The following is a 17,728-nucleotide window of genomic DNA, read 5'->3' on the forward strand; positions in this document are numbered from 1 at the left end:
TGTTGATTTTCCAGAAATTGATTTTCCAGAAATTGATTTGAGTAATCTTTATACACTGAGCCAAGGTTTCTTTAACTCCTCCTTCATCGAATACCTCACATTCTTGTTTGACTTCTCTTTTAAATTCTGCATCTCTAGGACTATCTAATATATTTTCATAGAAATACCCACTAGATCTCAGTTTTAATACTAATTGGTTGGATATTTGACCAAGTTTCATATCTAACTTCTCGAAGGATGTTTCCATGTTACTTAGCACGATATCTTGAGGCATGTTTAGTTTCTCGAAATTAAGTTGAGTCATATTTATAAACCCAATCAGGGTTTTTTCAAGTTGAGATGATGAATCCTCTGACTATGAATAATTTCGAGCATTTTCTAGAATAAGCGTTTTTGCAGCAAGCTCCTTTGAATAAACTTCAAACTTTGTCAAGGTAGCATAGAGGTCCTATAACATGACTGTCTTGACCTCGCATTCAAAATAAAAAGAAGAATACTTTAGTAGCACTGCATTAAATAAAAAAAGTTAAACAAAAATAAAACTAAAAAGAGAAAGAATAGGAAAGAAAATTTAAGAAGAAACAAAAATAACTAATTACAAAAAAATATAATAAACGTTGCACAAGCGTCGTCTTCTTGAAATTATCAACAGTCCCCGGCAACGGCGTCAAAAACTTGATGACTTCTCGACAAGTGTATCGATAATGTCGCAGTAATAAATAAGATTAAATCCACAACGTCTGCTATTTAACAAGAAAAATTATGCAATGCATAGGAAATGATAAATTTGGGAGGGAGTGGTGGTTCGAGTTTGAAATGCAAAAATAAAATAAACAGTTCAAACATAATTACGAAAGCGGTCAGGTTGTGTATACAATCCCCTATTTCTCTATTGTTGATGTTCGATGCATTACATGAATGATATTGACACTAAAATCCCGCAACAAATTAACATAACCGCTATAATCAATCCCTTGTGATATAGCTCACTAATCACTACTTAGAGTTTTATATCTCTAGCCCACCAGCGTAAGTAGGATTAGGCAATACAACAGAGCGTTGGTTTACTAGCCACTACTCGAGGTCTTCTATCCCTATTCAACCAGCGTAAGCACAACAATTTCCATAGCAACAACACATAACCTAATGATCAGCATTCCCTATGGGTACAAAATCATATTAAAAGAGTATTTCACATAAAAAATATTACGAACAAGAAGCAATTGAATATAATTATAAGTCAAAAATACTCATGTCATATGAAATCAAACATATGCCCCAACAATATCGAAACAGGTTCATCAAACACAACCTAACCTAGAGAGATTTAGCTACTCATAATTCAAAATACAATACCAAAAACAATTAAGAATAATTACATATGAGATTCCTTGAAGGATTGGCCTCCAATGGCTTCAAATGCCCTAAAAAATCACTTATGGTGCTGTAAAACTCGTACTTGTTGTGCCAAATTTTGTAACCCTTGAAAAGTGTCAAAATCCCCTTTGAAAAGCCTTCAGAATTGATCAGAACGCGTCAGAAAAGTCCAGAAAAGGGTTCATCATGTGTGTGATGACATCGCGCACGCGATTTAGTTAACACATTCATATCGCGCACACGATGCGACACATGATTATTCGAGTAGTTGCACATTTTTGCTCCCTTTTTTACCTGATTTTCACTAAGTTCATATTTCTTCACACTTAGCTATTTTTCCTCATTCTTTGGTATTTCTTCTTCATTTTTGCTCCTCTTTAACTTGTTTTGATTTGTTTCTTTGATCGAATTTATGCAATGACATACTGTCATCAAAGCTCAATTTCATACAAATTTTTGAATTTATTTTTTCTAATCAATCTAAAAAATTTATTTATATCTAAATACTAACGCCCTTAACATTATTGTAAGTTGAAGTAAACATAATTATTTAAAAATATACATCTTTATGTTTACTTGTTGATGAAATATTCATTTTTAAATTATTACTTAATTATTTTATTTGTTGATGCCATACCCAATCTCTAAACTATTTAATATTGTTAATATGTAATTATTTAAAAATAAGTTTAATACTTAAACAATAATATTTAAATACTCTATATTTTCACTATTCATCAATTTAGTAAAATTGTATGTCTATCCCTTTCCCATTATTCTCTATTCCCAATATTATGGACTACCATAATCATATTTTGAGGAAAATATGGATTTTGGAAACTATGCATTGTCTTCAAGAAAGGAGGATAAGTCTTGTAGGGTATCAGATTTTTACGCAGCTATTACTGTTGTTAAGGCTAATTTAGAGGGAAGGACGGTTGTTGGAGAGGCCCACATGGAGAAGCAGGTGTTTTCAGCAGGTATGGAGAACACCTATTCTTTGGACTCTCTTTTTAGAGAGGAGAATTTAAATAACAAAGAAGGTGACAATAAATACTACAAAAAAGAAGATTAAGACTAAAACTGTGAAAGAGGTTGGTGGGCATTCAGGTTTGAACGTTAAAAGGCATAACAAGTAAGTTTTGAGTTGTTATGCTTTAGAGAGTGAGCACTAAATTGAAGATCTGATTGAATCCTTCTCTCATCCCTCTTTCTTCAATCCTCTCAGTAAGAAGAATCCAGGTTGGCGTTCTTCCTTTTCTCCAAAGTCTTCTAAAGATCGTGGTGTTACTAAAGGAGCAAATAACTTTTCAACAGGGGCAATATTATGTCGTGATCCAACATCAAATTCTGATGTAAGGCAATGCAATTACAAATTTTGGGATAACTTAGAGTCGAATATAGGTGATAAGGTTTGGAAGGCGATTTAAAACTTAGGAGTGGTTGCAACGGAAAAGAAGTAGGATTACTAAAAAAACTGAAATGGAGGCTAAGGATAAGGTTAGAATCCAGAAAAAGAAGGCGCTTTCAAACTTGGTTCCATGATTATTGGATCGTTGAATATTAGAGGGGGCGGGGGGGGGGGGGGGGGGGGGGGGGGGGGGGGGGGGATTTTCAAAGAGGAAGAGGATCAACCATATTATTTCTTTAGGTAAAGATGAGATCTTTTTATACAGGAATCCAAATTTAAAGTCGTGGACCCAGTAGCAGTTAACAGCATGTGGACGAATGTGGATGTTGGGTGGTCTAGTAGTAATGTTATTGGTATGTCAGAAGGGACTATCACCATGTGGAATTTGAACTCAGTAGAGGATATTTTTTCTTTTAAAGGGGAGGGTTTTCTGGGAGTGGAGATTATGTGGAAAAACAACTTGTATTACATTGTCAATGTATACTTAGTTTGTAACTTATCTCTGAAAAGGATTATGTGGGGAGAGATTTTAGAATTGAGGAAGAATTTGGTTGACAGTTCTCGGGTGATTGGGGGAGAATTTAATTCAATATCTAAATCTTGTGAAAGGAAGGATAGTTTGTTGATTAATAGAAGAACTGAACAAAGGGAGTTTAAGGAATTCCTCGAAAAAGCTAATATGGTGGACGTGCCTTGTATTGGAAATTTGTTTACTTGATATAGTGGAGATGGGAAATCAGTGAGTAGGATTGATAGATTTTTAATTTCAGATTCTCTCATGGAAAGATAGGGGTGTCGTGGGCCAATGTATTGGGATTAGGGATATCTCCGACCATTGTTCGATTTGGTTGAAGATTAACAAGGAGGATTGGGGTTCGAAGTCTTTCAAATTTAATAACTCTTGGTTCGATAACAAGGCCTTTTTGAAGTTTGTGGAGTTTGAGTGGAAGAACATTAATTTCGAAGGAATGAGTGATTTCATAATTAAAGAAAAGTTTAAGTTATTGAAAGCTAGTCTGAAAAAATGGAACAAGGAGGTGTTTGGGTGGCACGATTTGAAAGTTAAGGAAGGAGTTGAAGATATTAATGTTGTGGATAAACTTTTGTCGAGGTGTGAATGAGGAGGTTAAGGAGTTGGTGTCTAGAAGGAACAAGGCCATTAGTTTAGTACCAAGGCACGTATCTATCAGGGACAATATGATGATTCAAAAGTATAGGGTGAAATGGACTCGAGAAGGGGACTTTAATTCTAGATATTTCCATGGCGTGATCAAGGGTATGGTAAGAAGGAATTTTATAGGATCCATTATTCGGAGAATGGAGTGGTTAACTCTACGACTGATGTTAAGGAAGTTGTCTGGAAATTTTTTCACCAGAAATATAGAGAACCTGATGCAACCAGACCTGTTTTGGATGGTATTTTGACCAAAACCCGTAACCTTTCTGATGTTTGCTTCTTGGAAGCTCCTTTCACGGACGAATAGGTTAAAACAGCAGTTTGGGGTTGTGAAGGTTCAAAAAGTTTGGGCCCAGATGATTTTAACTTTGTCTTCATCAAAAATTGTTGGGAGATTTTAAAGGATGATGTTTTCTCTTTTGTCAATGGATTTCACAACAAGGCAGTCCTCTCTAGGGCCATTACCTCATATTTTATCACTTTGATTCCTAATATCTCTCATCCTATCAATCTTGAAGACTTTAGGCCGATCTATTTAGTTGGTAGTTTATACAAAATTGTGGCAAAGTTATTGGCATCGAGGATAAAGTACATTTTTGACGGATTGATATCGTGTTGTCAATCGGCTTTTATGTTGGGAAGGAAAATCTTAGATAGTGTTCTAGTGGCTAATGAAGTGGTGGATCAAGAAAATAGGGAGAATAAAGATTGTATCTTGTTCATAGTCGACTTTGAAAAGACGTATGACAACGTGAGTATGGACTTTATGAGATTCATGATGAAGAGAATGGGTTTTGGCAGTGTTTGAATGGGATGGATGGAAGCGTGCATATTCAACGACCATACGTCTGTCTTGGTTAACGGAAGCCCGGCAAAAGATTTTAAGGTGGAGAGAGGTCTTAGTTAGGGAGATCTCCTTTCTCTTTTCCTTTTTATGATTGCAGCTGAAGGTCTTTCTCATTTGTTCTGCAATGTTGGTGTAAGAGGAGACTTCGAAGGCTATAGTATGAAGGAAGGTGTATATATCGATTTAGTCCAGTTTGCGGATGACACATTGATTTTGGATACAAGTTGTTGGAAGAATCTATGGTGTATCAAATCCATTTTAAGGGGTTTCGAATTGGTTTCGGGGTTGAGTGTCAACTATCATAAGAGTAGGCTGACTGGGATTAACGTTAGTGGTCATTTTTTGCTTGCCGCTTCGAATTTCTTGGCCTGTCAGGTGGAGGAGTCTACTTTTAATTTTCTCGAATTACCTATTACATTAAATCCTATGAGGCTAAAAATGTGGTCTTCCGTCGTAGAGAAATTTAAATCAAAACTAGTTATGTGAAGGGGGAGATTCCTCTCTTTTGGAAGGAGGATTACTCTAATTAACTCAGTTCTTAGTAGTCTTCCTATCTTCTTGTTTTCCTTCCATAAAGTTCCGGTGCAAATTAGGAAAAATATTGATAAGTTTCATCAGAGGTTTCTGTGGGGAGGGTTGGAGGAGAAATTTAAGATCCATTGAATAAGATTGGAGTTGGTTTGCAAAGCTAAAAAACATGGTGGTCTTGGTATTAAAATTTTAGAGGATTTTAATTTGCCTCTTTCATCAAAATGGAAGTGGAGGATCCTTGTTGAAAAAGAGGCGCTTTGGAAGAAAATCATTGAGTCGAGATATGTCAATTATGAGGAGCTTATTCTTTCGAATGATAGCTGCAAAGCCTCGGTGCCTTTGTCAACTTGGTGGAAGGACTTGACAAAGATAGGAGTTGTTTCTTCTAATATGGGTTTTAATTTTGCAGGTTATGCGAGTTTACAAAATCAGTGATGGTAATCAAACTTGGTTCGGACAAACAAGTGATGTGGAGACTCTACCTTGGCGATTTTATTCCTGGATTTGTTTTCGTTCAGTTTAATGAAAGGAGAACTTGTTAAGGAAATGGGAAGTTGGTCTCACTCAGGGTGAAGTTGGGGGGATTGTGGGATTCAAGGACTTGCAGTAGAATCAACCATAAGCGAACTGAGAGAGATGGTGACTTTGATTGCCCAAGTTTTTCCAATTCCAGGTTTTATGGATTCGGTGGTTTGGGGAAGGAGTGTTTCATGGCCCTCTAATGTAGAAGTTGCGGCTGAAGTGGGGAAAGTTAAATTTGTCTCCAACATGTTCACATCAAGTGTTGGGTACAAATATATCATGAATGCTAAGGAAACTATTTCAATGGAGGAGTGGAAGAGTAACGCTTTTCAAACTCTTTGGAAAATGAAGGTTCTGGCAAACATAAGAGCATTCGGGTGGAGGTTTTTCTTGTATTGTGTGGCAACAAAAGACTAGTTGACCAAGTGTGATTTTCTTTTGTCTCCTAACGAAGAGGTTTGCGCTTTGTGTCTTAGTGAGGAGGAAGACACTGATCACTTGTTCTTCGATTGCCTGGTTTCGAAATCTGTTTGGAGTCAGATTTCAAGGTTAATGCCTATGACCCCTCTTGGAAGTTTTTTTTTAGGATGGAGCTCCTTCTTTAATAACTTTTCTAGTAAGGAAACCATTAACATTATTTGGTTGACGGTAGTTTGGGATATTTGAAAATCGAGAAACAACGTTATTTTTAATAATGTCAAGTATGAATTTGAATAACATTGATTGATTTATCAAATTTTTGATTTAAAAATTATCGATTATAAGAGATATTTCATATTCGAACGTTAATCATTTAGATTTGTTCGAATATATATATCTATGTAGTTGTTGTTGGAGAATTTCTCACAGTTTCCTTTGTCTTGTAATGGGTTAGAACACCCTAGTACTCTTTCTAATAAAATTGTTGTTTAAAAAAAAATTATTTCACCCACTTTCTTAATCACTCTCTTAATATTTTTATCTATAATGAGAATATGAGATATTCCGAAACATTTTATTTACTATTTATATAAAAGAAACACATAGATTCTATTTGTATACGTGTAAGACCCAAATTTCACCACCTCAATGCTCCTCCAACAAAAGAACATAACCTTATCAAAATCAGCATATAAACTCTTGTACTTCCCATCTTTTCTCCACCTTCAATAACATAACATCTTCATCAGCAACAAACAAACCATGGGAAACAAGATAGGAAAGGAACCTGAGGTTGTCAAAGGTGTAGATTTGGAGAGATACACGGGTCGTTGGTACGAGATTGCTTCTTTTCCTTCGTTTTTCCAACCCAAAAACAGTGAGAACACTAGAGCCACCTATACTCTAAACAGTGATGGAACTGTTCATGTCCTCAACGAGACATGGAATAATGGAAAAAGAAACTCCATAGAGGGAAGTGCTTATAAAGCTAACCCTAATAGCGATGAAGCCAAACTCAAGGTCAAGTTCTTTGTTCCTCCATTCTTGCCAATCATTCCTGTTCTTGGAAACTACTGGATTTTGTACCTTGATGAAGATTATCAACATGCTCTTATTGGAGAGCCTACAAGAAAATATCTTTGGGTAAAAAAGCTATAGTTTATAAGAAAATTATTTTATTTTATTTTTAGTTATAAAAGTTGTTTATGCATAATTATTATTACTATATGAGTTGATGATTTTGGTGTCTACAGATATTATGCAGACAAACGCATTTGGATGATGAAATTTACAACCAACTTGTTGAGAAAGCTAAGGAAGAAGGGTATGATGATGTGACAACCAAATTGCACAAGACTCCACAAAGTGATCCTCCACCAGAGTGAGAAAATTAAATCCCTTTTTGGGAAATAAATAAATAAATAAATTTGTATGGAGATTTCAACAAGTGTTAATTTTATCATGTACTATATTAAATAAAGAGTTCAGGAATTTAAATATTGAGTAATTTAAATTTTAATGCTTGTATTGGTTTGTTTTGTGAATAGACTAAAGATAAGTTGGTGTTAATTTGATGCTTGAATTGTGTAATTAGTTGTTAAGTTTATAGGATGATTATTAGGTGTTTACTTTTCCTTTTTATTTGTTGACTTTTTTTTGTAAATGGAGATTCCATAATTTATCCTTCATCTAGATCACTTAGACATGTGGATACGGTTAACTGATGCGAAAAAGATATATAAGGAAAGTAAACAAGATAATTTATTAGGTATATTCTGTATTTAGTATAATCATAGTATTAGAATATTTCTATATTTTGTATAATTGTATTGGTATCAGCTCTACTGATTCAAACAGCTGTCCTGCTCTACCATGGCAGCGAACATTTCTCTTAATTATATTTTAGATGATATTTCATTACTCTCTTAAAACAATGTTTGTTTTCGATTATTTTCAGGATAAAATATTGTACGACTACTACTTGTAAGATAGATAATCGGTCTAAAAATATACTCTTTAATGATACAAAGATTATTCGAATATGGTAGTAAGATAGATAATCGGTCTAAAAATATACTCTTTAATGATACAAAGATTATTCGAATATGGTATAAATATCACTCGTAGTATCTAGTATAACAACTAGTCATAATAATTTCTCAAATCAAGAAAAATTCAAATAATTTTTCATAATTTTTCAAACTAAGAGAAATTCAAATAATTTCCAAAGAGAATTTAAAAATTAATATTTGCAATTTCTCAACTCAAACGATGAGAAACTAACATAATTCTCTAAAGAGAATAAAAGAAAATACTCGGAAAATTAAACGAGTAGAAAGAAAGGGGGAAAAGTTAGCGCTTCGGCAATTTGAAAGACACACAATTATGAGAGTGAGGAAGGAAAAATTCAAAATAAGTTTTTGGTGTGTTTTGAAATGAAACAAGGAATTTCCTTATATAATGAAGTGAGGAATGAAATATATCTCACTTAAGCAATATGGGACTAAGGAAAATTTTCAACTAACACATAATGTGGGACTTGACATAAGGAACTTTTTCAAATTCATCTTCTTATATTTGAATATTGACATAATCTTTCAACGAAGTCTTTTAGAAGTGTCGTCAAACATTTTCAAGATTGTGCATAAACAAAGGTATCTACGACTTGAACCTTTACGTAGCAAGTAGGATTCCGATTCAACAAGAGTGACACAATTGTCTTGAACCCTATCTCAGACATCAAACCGGTACACAACCTTTTCTTAAGGTGTATTCTAATAGCCCATGCTTTAATGACTTTGCATGTGTATCCCAATTTAGTGAAGGCTTTAGGAATTCTGCCTCGAAATTTCATAAGAACCGACATAAGTTCCACAATCACATAGGTGAGTCTATCAAGAGTACTCATGTAGCCTAGATACTCCCCCATACAAAGTATAGATCTCATTAAGAGTTTATATTATCTTATCTCTTATCTCTTTAAGATTTATGCTTCTCATATTTACTCTAGCACGATCACCTCATATTACTCACAACTTACTATTACCCATTGAACCTATTTCTTGGAATCTCCAGTTATTTAGGCTGAGTTACCATCATGAACAACTCATTTCTCTATAGGCATATTAGTCTCATCTTCTTTGATGTATTTTGGACTTTCTCTCTAGCTAATCCTTTCGTCAAAGGATCTTCTATATTTACATCAATGCGTGCATGATCCACTCTTACAGCTCCTTTAGAGATACAATATTTGACGGTGTTGTGATTCCTTTTTATTTGACGTCTTTTACCATTATAATAACGATTCTCAATTTTTGCAATAGTTGTGATACTATCGCAATGGATCAACACAGCTAGCATAAGTTTTTCCAACAAGGGGATTTTAGCTAGCAAGCATCTTAACCAACTTGTTTCTCCATTAGTAGTTGCTAATGCTATCATCTCAGACTTCATCATGGTCTGAGCCAAGATAGTTTGTTTCTTTGATTTCCGAGATACAACTCCTCCAACTATATTGAATATATAACCACTAGTTATTTTAGAATCATCCGATAAGATATTCCAATATGTGTCACTGTATCCTTCAAGTACAACAAGAAATCTATGATAATGCAAACCAAGATTCACGACCTTTTTAAGATACAATGTGACTCTCTAAATAGACTCGGTCTACTAGTAAACTTGCACAACAATCTTATGACATACGCAATGTCGGGTCTAGTACAATCATAGGCATACCTAAGACTGCCAATGATGCTTGCATATTCTGTTTGTCTGACACTTTCACTAGTGTTCTTAAACAGTTTCACCTTGGATTGTATGGCGTACATGAAGATTTACAGTCAAAGTAATTATATTTCTTTAAGATCTTCTCCATATAGAGTGATTGATCTAAAGAAATTCTTTATTTGGATCTCATGATCTTGATACCAAGATTCACGCTGGCTTCTCCGAGGTCTTTCATATCAAAGTTGTTGCACAACAATGATTTCACATCAGTAACATCCAGAATGTTTGATCCAAATATGAGTATATCGTCTTCATAGAGACATATGATAATGCAAATGTGATTCTCATATTTGTAATAAACGCATTTGTCACTTTCACTCACTTTGTATCCATTCGATATCATTAAGTTATCAAACTTCTCATGTCATTGTGTTAGACCTTGTTTTAGACCATACAAAGACTTATCTAACTTACGGACCTTGTTTTCTTGCCCACGAATTACAAACCCTTCCAGTTGGTCCATATAGATTTCTTCTAAGTCACTGTTTAAAAAAGGTTGTTCTAACATCCATTTGGTATACTATTAAGTTATAAATAGCATTCATTGAAATAAGTACCCTAATGGATGTAATTCAAGTGTTTGGAGAAAAAGTATCGAAGAAATCTATATTTTCTCTTTGCCGAAAATCTTTGGCTACAAGGAGAACCTTGTACTTATCAATTGTTCCATCAGGTTTTAGTTTCTTTTTCAAAACACGTTTACAAGAAATTGGTTTATAAACATGAGGCAAGTCTACTAAGTGCAAGGTCATGTTAGGTTCAGAAGAATCTATCTTATCATAAATAACTTCTTGCCACAAATCTTCATCCAAAGATGACAAGGCTTCATGAAGATTTATTGGATCTTCTTCTACATTATAAGCCGCATAATTGGGCCCATATTCTTTAGCAACTCTTAATTTTTTACTTCATCGAAGTTCTATTTCTACTTCGTTGTTGCTTTCAGTGCTTCTTATCACATGAATGTGATTCGATTTGGTGCCCCCGTTATTTCTCAATTTAAAAGGAAATTTATCTTCATAGAATTCAACATCATTCGAATCTATGATCACTTTAGCATTTAGGTCATAACACCTATATGCTTTATTGTTTGCTACATACCCAATGAATAAATTCATAGGCTCTATTAACGAGTTTGACTCGCTTCAGATCCAAAATTCTGACATAAGTCAGGCAGTCCCAAGTTCGTAAATAAGACAAGGTTGGTTGTCTTTTCTTTAATATCTCATAAAGAAATATCTTACTTTTTGACTTGGGAACTCTATTCAGGACATATCAAACAATAAATAAAATTTCCCCCACTAGTGAGATGCAACACCAGAATTCAACGTAATAGCAACAACTAGTTCAGTAAGAGTTATATTCTTTCTATCTGCTTTACCATTGTCATACCCCAAAATTTGCCCGTTAATCTTGCAAGACATTTTTCAAGGCACTCCAACTCATTTTTCAAGACATTAATCTTAAAGGAACAAAGACCCAGCACACAGGTGGCAAAATCCAGAAAATGACTTAAACTGGCTTGCTCGCTAGGCGAGCAAAATCCTTCGCCTAGCGAACCCTTCGCTGCACCACTCGCCTAGCGAAGCTTGCGAATACCAGAAATTTTGGGCTTCATTCTGAGCCCATCAGGTCACAAAAATTATTATAAATAGCAGAGCTTCATTCACAAACGGCACAGAAACGGACGGACAGAAACCCTAGCTAGGAAACCCTAAGAGAAGCAACCGAGCAAACCCTGGAGGCTAACCAAGAGAATTCAGAGCAACCCTGAAGGAAACCCTGAAGGAAACTCATCTGCACAAAGGTTACCTCCGCCCAACTCAATCCGACACCAACTCTAAGAGTGATCTGCCAATTCAACGTTGCCATTCAATTGCAAACAGGTTTGTATTACCACTACCGTTTTATATTCCCAATTTACATGTGACATTATGATTAAATTTCTAAACGTATCTTAGGCTTTGCATGTGGGTTTAAGTATATGAATGTGCAAAATAATATCTTGAATGTTTAACCATGTAATTGTTGTAATGGATGCCATAGGGTTTGGAGCTTGCTGAAACCGTACTGCTGTTAAACTCAAAACCCGCAGCCGTTCGCTAGCACATCGCTAAGCGAACATGTAGCGAGTGTTCGCCCAGCCTTCGCTAGGCGAGGCAGCAGCGAACATGACAGTCGCTGATTTTTTGTTGTTTTGATCTTTGCTCATCTGACATGTTTTATTATAACCATGCATTGCTTACCTGACACTATTACTGTTGTGATTCCTTTGTTTGGTGCAACTCTTGATTGCACCCCATTTGGTATTCTGACCTGTTTGCTGAATTTTGTAAGGGCTCACATACTCCCGGAAAAGGTAGCTTGCTAGGTATTCCACTTTATTTGTGGGATACCCTTGTGGAGATTCATCCTAATTACCTAACTGATTATAAATTGTTGCCTTTGAATATATGATCTTGGCCCTCTCTTTGTTGCCTTACGGTATTACGGTATTACGGTCATGTCCCGCGAATGTGGGGGTACACTTAGCAAAGACCCTTCGATTAAATCATCATGTCCTTATAAGATAAATCATAGTCCCTCGGATGTTGCCTGCGAATATATGATTTTGTCCCTCGATGACCCGTCGTTGTTGCCTACGGTTAAACGATGATCGTCCCTTCGAATGCTAAGGTATCCTTACAAATGTTGCCTTCAATGACCAATCGATGACCCTACGATGTCCCTTTTACATCCAAAGGATAAAACTACTTGCTTCTCAATAGTAAGGACAATTTTACCCTCATAAGGATAGGAAATGCCCATAAAGACCTTGGGTAGGTATAACTCTTAAATGCTGACTCACAATTTTAAAATACTTTTCACACCTCACACTTTTCAAAACATCTATTAGAAAATCACCACTTGGTATACATTCGTACTAGAATCATTGCCAAGTTATATTTTTCTAAACCGCTTTCAAAATTAAACGAGATAAACACTTTGTATACATTCGTACAAGAATCATTACAAAGTTAAACTCTTTGTTTTAAAATATTTTCTAAGCAGTTCACAAACACTTTTTCGGACAAGAAAAATAACATAAGTGATCAAGCAATTAAGAGCCCATGGATAACCATGGATACAAAGGGTGCTAACACCTTCCCTTTGTATAATGTACCTCCCGAACCCAAAATCTAATCAAGGTTTTTCCTGTTCTTTTCCGCCTTTCCTTATTGGATAAAAGAAAAGTCGGTGGCGACTCTTGCTATCCGCGACATTTGCTTTCCAAAGCAAAAACACACAAAGTCAGTTCACCGTATAATAACCATTCACTTCAGGAGAATATGGTGCAGTCATTTCATGTACAATTCAACGTTGTTTATAAAATTCATTAAATAAACTAAAATAACATTCAATTCCCTTATCACTACGAATTCTCTTAATCTTGTTACTAAATAGAATTTCAATTTCATTCGCAAAAGTTTTAAACATAACAGTTTCACAAAAATATTATTTTTAGTGATTGTGTACAAATCTATCCCAATAGACTAACTAAACCATGCCTTATTCAGAAGAAAACCAGAAATAAGATTCTTTATAATCTCTAAAGTATACATGACATCCTTCAAGATTACAGTTTTTCAGAGGTGGACTATGTTCCACTTCTCCAATACCGACAACATTAGTGGTGAGGGCAACTCCCAACAACACTTTCTTATTCGTGTATGTTTTAAGCATTGCACAATCATAACAGACATGACGAGAGGAGCAAATGTCTAACCACCAACCATCAAAATCACCAATCACGTTGATTTCAGTGATCAAAGCAATAAATTGTTCATCAGTCAGGTTAACATGTGCATTAGGGGCAACACGAGGTTCAAGCATGATCTTACATTTTTTAATCATATGACCTAGTTTTCCACAATTAAATTAAGAGAAAACATCATTGTCATATTGTTATGATGGTGGTTATTGCCATTCAATTGGAGTAATTAGGGCCCTTGAAGTGTTCTTATTCTTAATTCGGTTTACAACATTGCAGTTTTGATTCTTTAACTATTTGCCAAATGGCTTAAGAACTACACTGAATTTCTTTTTGTTGTTTGAAACAACCAAGACTTTTTCTCTTTGATCATGTTTCTAAGATTCTTCTTCAGACGAATAATCAGACTCTCAATTAAAAAATCTTTTATTTTGCAGCAAAGTATAATTTTAAAAACTTTCAAACTATGGGGCAGTTTGTCAATATTAAAGGAAATTTAAAATGGTTTATCTAAACACATACCTTTTGGGATGACCTCATAAGAAATCTTTTGAAGTTTGTGTCATTGAGTCCCCATGGATCTTTTATATATACCATATGATACTTGTGATGGCGACTACATGCATACTCCTTTGCTCCAGCTTCTTCGTGTCACGCCTTTTTTTCCAGAGCATCCCAAACCTATTTTGCAGTATTGAAATTACTATAATAATCACAGATCATCTACGAGTCCATTCAGAATATGATTTTGTAATCATTCTCTTTTCATAAGGTGATATCTTTTCTGAGCTGTAAATGTTCGTTTTAATATGTGCAGCATATTCAGCTTAAATATTATTAAGTGTTCCATCTAAATCCATATTTTTACCGTTAATTTCTTCCGTAGCCATGGAAGTTCGAAACGTCTTAAAATTGTTGTTTTCTATTTTGAAAATTAGCCACAGAAGAAATTATCGGGTCGGATAGTGTACTAGGTCGCTCTCTTTAAGACGTTTCGCGGCACTGGCCAAAGTTATGCAAAGCAGTTGAACTACCGTGCCGCCTCCAGGATAAAACAATCTAGTTCTATATTGTACAATTACTGCTTGCACGGTAGATAATCGGTCTAAAAATACACCCTCTAATGGTACAAAAATCATTCGAATATGGCATAAATACCACTCGCAGTATCTAGTATAACAACCAATCATAATAATTTCTCAAACCAAGAGAAATTCAAATAATTCTCTAAAGAGAATTAAAAAATTATTACTTGTAATTTCTCAACTCAAACGAGGAGAAATTAACATAATTCTCTAAAGAGAACAAAAAAAATACTCGGAAAATTGAACGAGTAGAAAGAAAGGGGGAGAAGTTGGCGCTTCGACAATTCGAAAGACACAGAATTATGAGAGTGAGGAAGGAAAAACTCAAAATAAGTTTTTGGTGTATTTTGAAATGAAATAAGGAATTTTCTTATATAATGAAGTGAGGAAGGAAATATATCTCACTTAAGCAATGTGGGACTAAGGAAAATTTTCAACTAACACACAATGTGGGACTTGACATAAGGAACTTTTTCAAATTCATCTCCCTATGTTTGAATATTGACATAATGTTCCAACAAACACTTCATTAATCTCCCAAACAAACCCTTTTCCGGTGGTGAATACCAAATTTCACTCCTCTAAACACTTCATCAACCTCTCAATTAAATAGACGAACACCAACTTTCACTCCTCTAAACACTTCATCAACCTCTCAATTAAATCGACGAACACCAAATTTCATTTCTCAAAACACTTCATCAACCTCTCAATCAAACCCTCTTTCGGTGGCGAACATCAAATTTCACTCGTCTAAACACTTTATCAACCTCTCAATTAAATCCTCTTTCGATGGCGAACACCAAATTTCACTCCTCTAAACACTTCTTCAATCTATCAATCAAACCCTCTTTCCGTGGAGAACACCAAATTTCACTCCTCTAAACACTTCATCAACCTCTCAATCAAACTCTTTTCTGCGGTGGCGGACGCCAAATTTCACTCCTCTTTCGCCAAAAACAACATCAAAACTAGGAATCAAATTGATGTTGTGGTGTTGCAATAGATGTACACAACAGTATCACAAGACATTCTTCCATCATGCAATTGGAAAATCAGTTCAATAACACAAACCTGGAAGGTTTTCCATCAATCAAGGCTTACTGCAACCGTCTCAAAACTCTCTCTGATCTACTCATCAAAGTGGACTCTCCGGTTACCAACGCGCTTCTGGTACTCAAAATGATATTCGAGTTCACAGATGCATATTGTCGCGGCGCGAAAAATACCCAAGCGTAAGGAACGCTCGAAATATAAACAAAACAGAGTCGCCACCAATCTTTATTTATTCCCAAAGAGGGAAAGGGGAAATATCGATAAAACCCACGAAAAACAAAAAGAAATGGTCGTCACAACCAAATCGGGTTCGGGAGTCGGTTATGCAAGGGGAAGGTATTAGCACCCCTCACATCCATCGTACTCGATGGGACCCATTTAGTTAGTTTCGTGTTAGAGTGTTAATGTGATATCGTTTGTGAACTTCTATTTATAGAGTGAGAAAAGAGAAAGAAAGAAAGGAAAGACTTTGGGTTTTTAATATTAATGTGCCTGACAAGATTTCGCAATCCTGCTCCTACGTATCTCCAGGTGCTATGAAGAACTCAAGGCATACGTAGTTCTACCCAAAGAAAACTACTGGGTGGATTGCTTTTAAAGAGAGTGATGCTTGGATCACATTTGAGCGATTAAACCTTTACTTGCTGCTCACTTTTGGAGGCCGAAGTCTTTGTTTGTTTCGCATCAAAATGGATATTGCATACTCTTTTCTGAAAATGTTTTCGGAGTCGCACAAGGACGGAAAACAAGTTTGATGAGTTTGAGTTGATTTTAAGCGGAGACAAGCATCTAAGCAGGGAGCTCTACTGCAGTACTCAGATGCTCGAAAAGGAAGAGGCCTAAGCCCAATCACTCTCTTTTCATCCAAAAGTTTGTTTATGAAAATGTGTGGCAAATTAGGTCAAAGTTCATTAACGGAAGACGATTAATCAGACAGAGAGCTCTACAGCAGTGTCCAAATAATCGGGAAAGAGAAGGTCGATACCCAATCAATCTTTTTCTTCTATAAGAGAAATGACCTAATTCTAGTAATTATTGTATTTTAATATGGAAGACGAATGTTTGAACATTGAGCTCTACAGCAGTATCCTAATATTCGAAACAGAGAAAGTCTAAACTTAATCAATTTCTTCCATTTTTATTGTGAAAAGATTTTAAAAACAGGGGACGACTTGACGTTGGATCAAGTGTCAGAAGCTGACTTATAAAAATAATTTGGATGTGGCGGGGGTATATGCTCAACTTTGCATTTTAATTTGGATTTTATTTGGAAAATAGACTCGATGTTGGATCAAATGTTTATTTATTCTTTTTTTTAAGGTGGTTGATTTTAATCTTTTGTTAATAATCAACTAATACAGTAAAGTAAATAAAAATGGTAAATTTATTACACATTTACGGGAATGGGGATACAATTTGTCAAATGGGGATACGAACATGAACTTATTTAACCGATCGACTTCATACATCTAGATCAAATAAAATAATCGATAAAGTAAATCCACTTAACAATAAATATCAATTAATTAAATCATAATCAATTAATCAATTTAGAAAATTAATTAATTAACTATTAATTTAATTAAAACAAAAAAAGAAAATAATACTAAAACACATAAAGACAAGATAAGGGTGTAAGACATGAATGAGATGGTCTAAATAACATAGGCCTAAAGCCTAACCCAAGCATAATTAACCCATTTTACTTAAATAATAATAATAATAATAATAATAATAATAATAATAATAATAATAATAATAA

The 17,728-nt window shown here is 34.9% G+C and overlaps 1 protein-coding gene across 1 annotated transcript; it reads left to right on the top strand.

The window, feature by feature from the left end:
* The first annotated feature begins 6,824 nt into the window (after nucleotides 1-6,824).
* LOC127138402 (temperature-induced lipocalin-1) lies at nucleotides 6,825-7,854 on the top strand. The gene is made up of 2 exons (XM_051064842.1): nucleotides 6,825-7,428; nucleotides 7,539-7,854. The coding sequence occupies exons 1-2, from the start codon at nucleotides 7,048-7,050 to the stop codon at nucleotides 7,668-7,670; spliced, it is 513 nt and encodes a 170-aa protein (XP_050920799.1). The 5' UTR covers nucleotides 6,825-7,047; the 3' UTR covers nucleotides 7,671-7,854.
* Nucleotides 7,855-17,728: the final 9,874 nt, after the last annotated feature.

The sequence above is a fragment of the Lathyrus oleraceus genome, chromosome 4 (genome assembly GCF_024323335.1).
Source record: "Lathyrus oleraceus cultivar Zhongwan6 chromosome 4, CAAS_Psat_ZW6_1.0, whole genome shotgun sequence".
Taxonomy (NCBI): domain Eukaryota; kingdom Viridiplantae; phylum Streptophyta; class Magnoliopsida; order Fabales; family Fabaceae; genus Lathyrus; species Lathyrus oleraceus.

Excerpts from the sequence above, each read along its gene's own strand:
- LOC127138402 (XM_051064842.1), top strand. The coding sequence starts at position 7,048 with ATGGGAAACAAGATAGGAAAGGAACCTGAGGTTGTCAAAGGTGTAGAT. Across the intron at positions 7,429-7,538 it reads CTACAAGAAAATATCTTTGG|ATATTATGCAGACAAACGCA; the intron begins GTAAAAAAGCTA and ends TGGTGTCTACAG.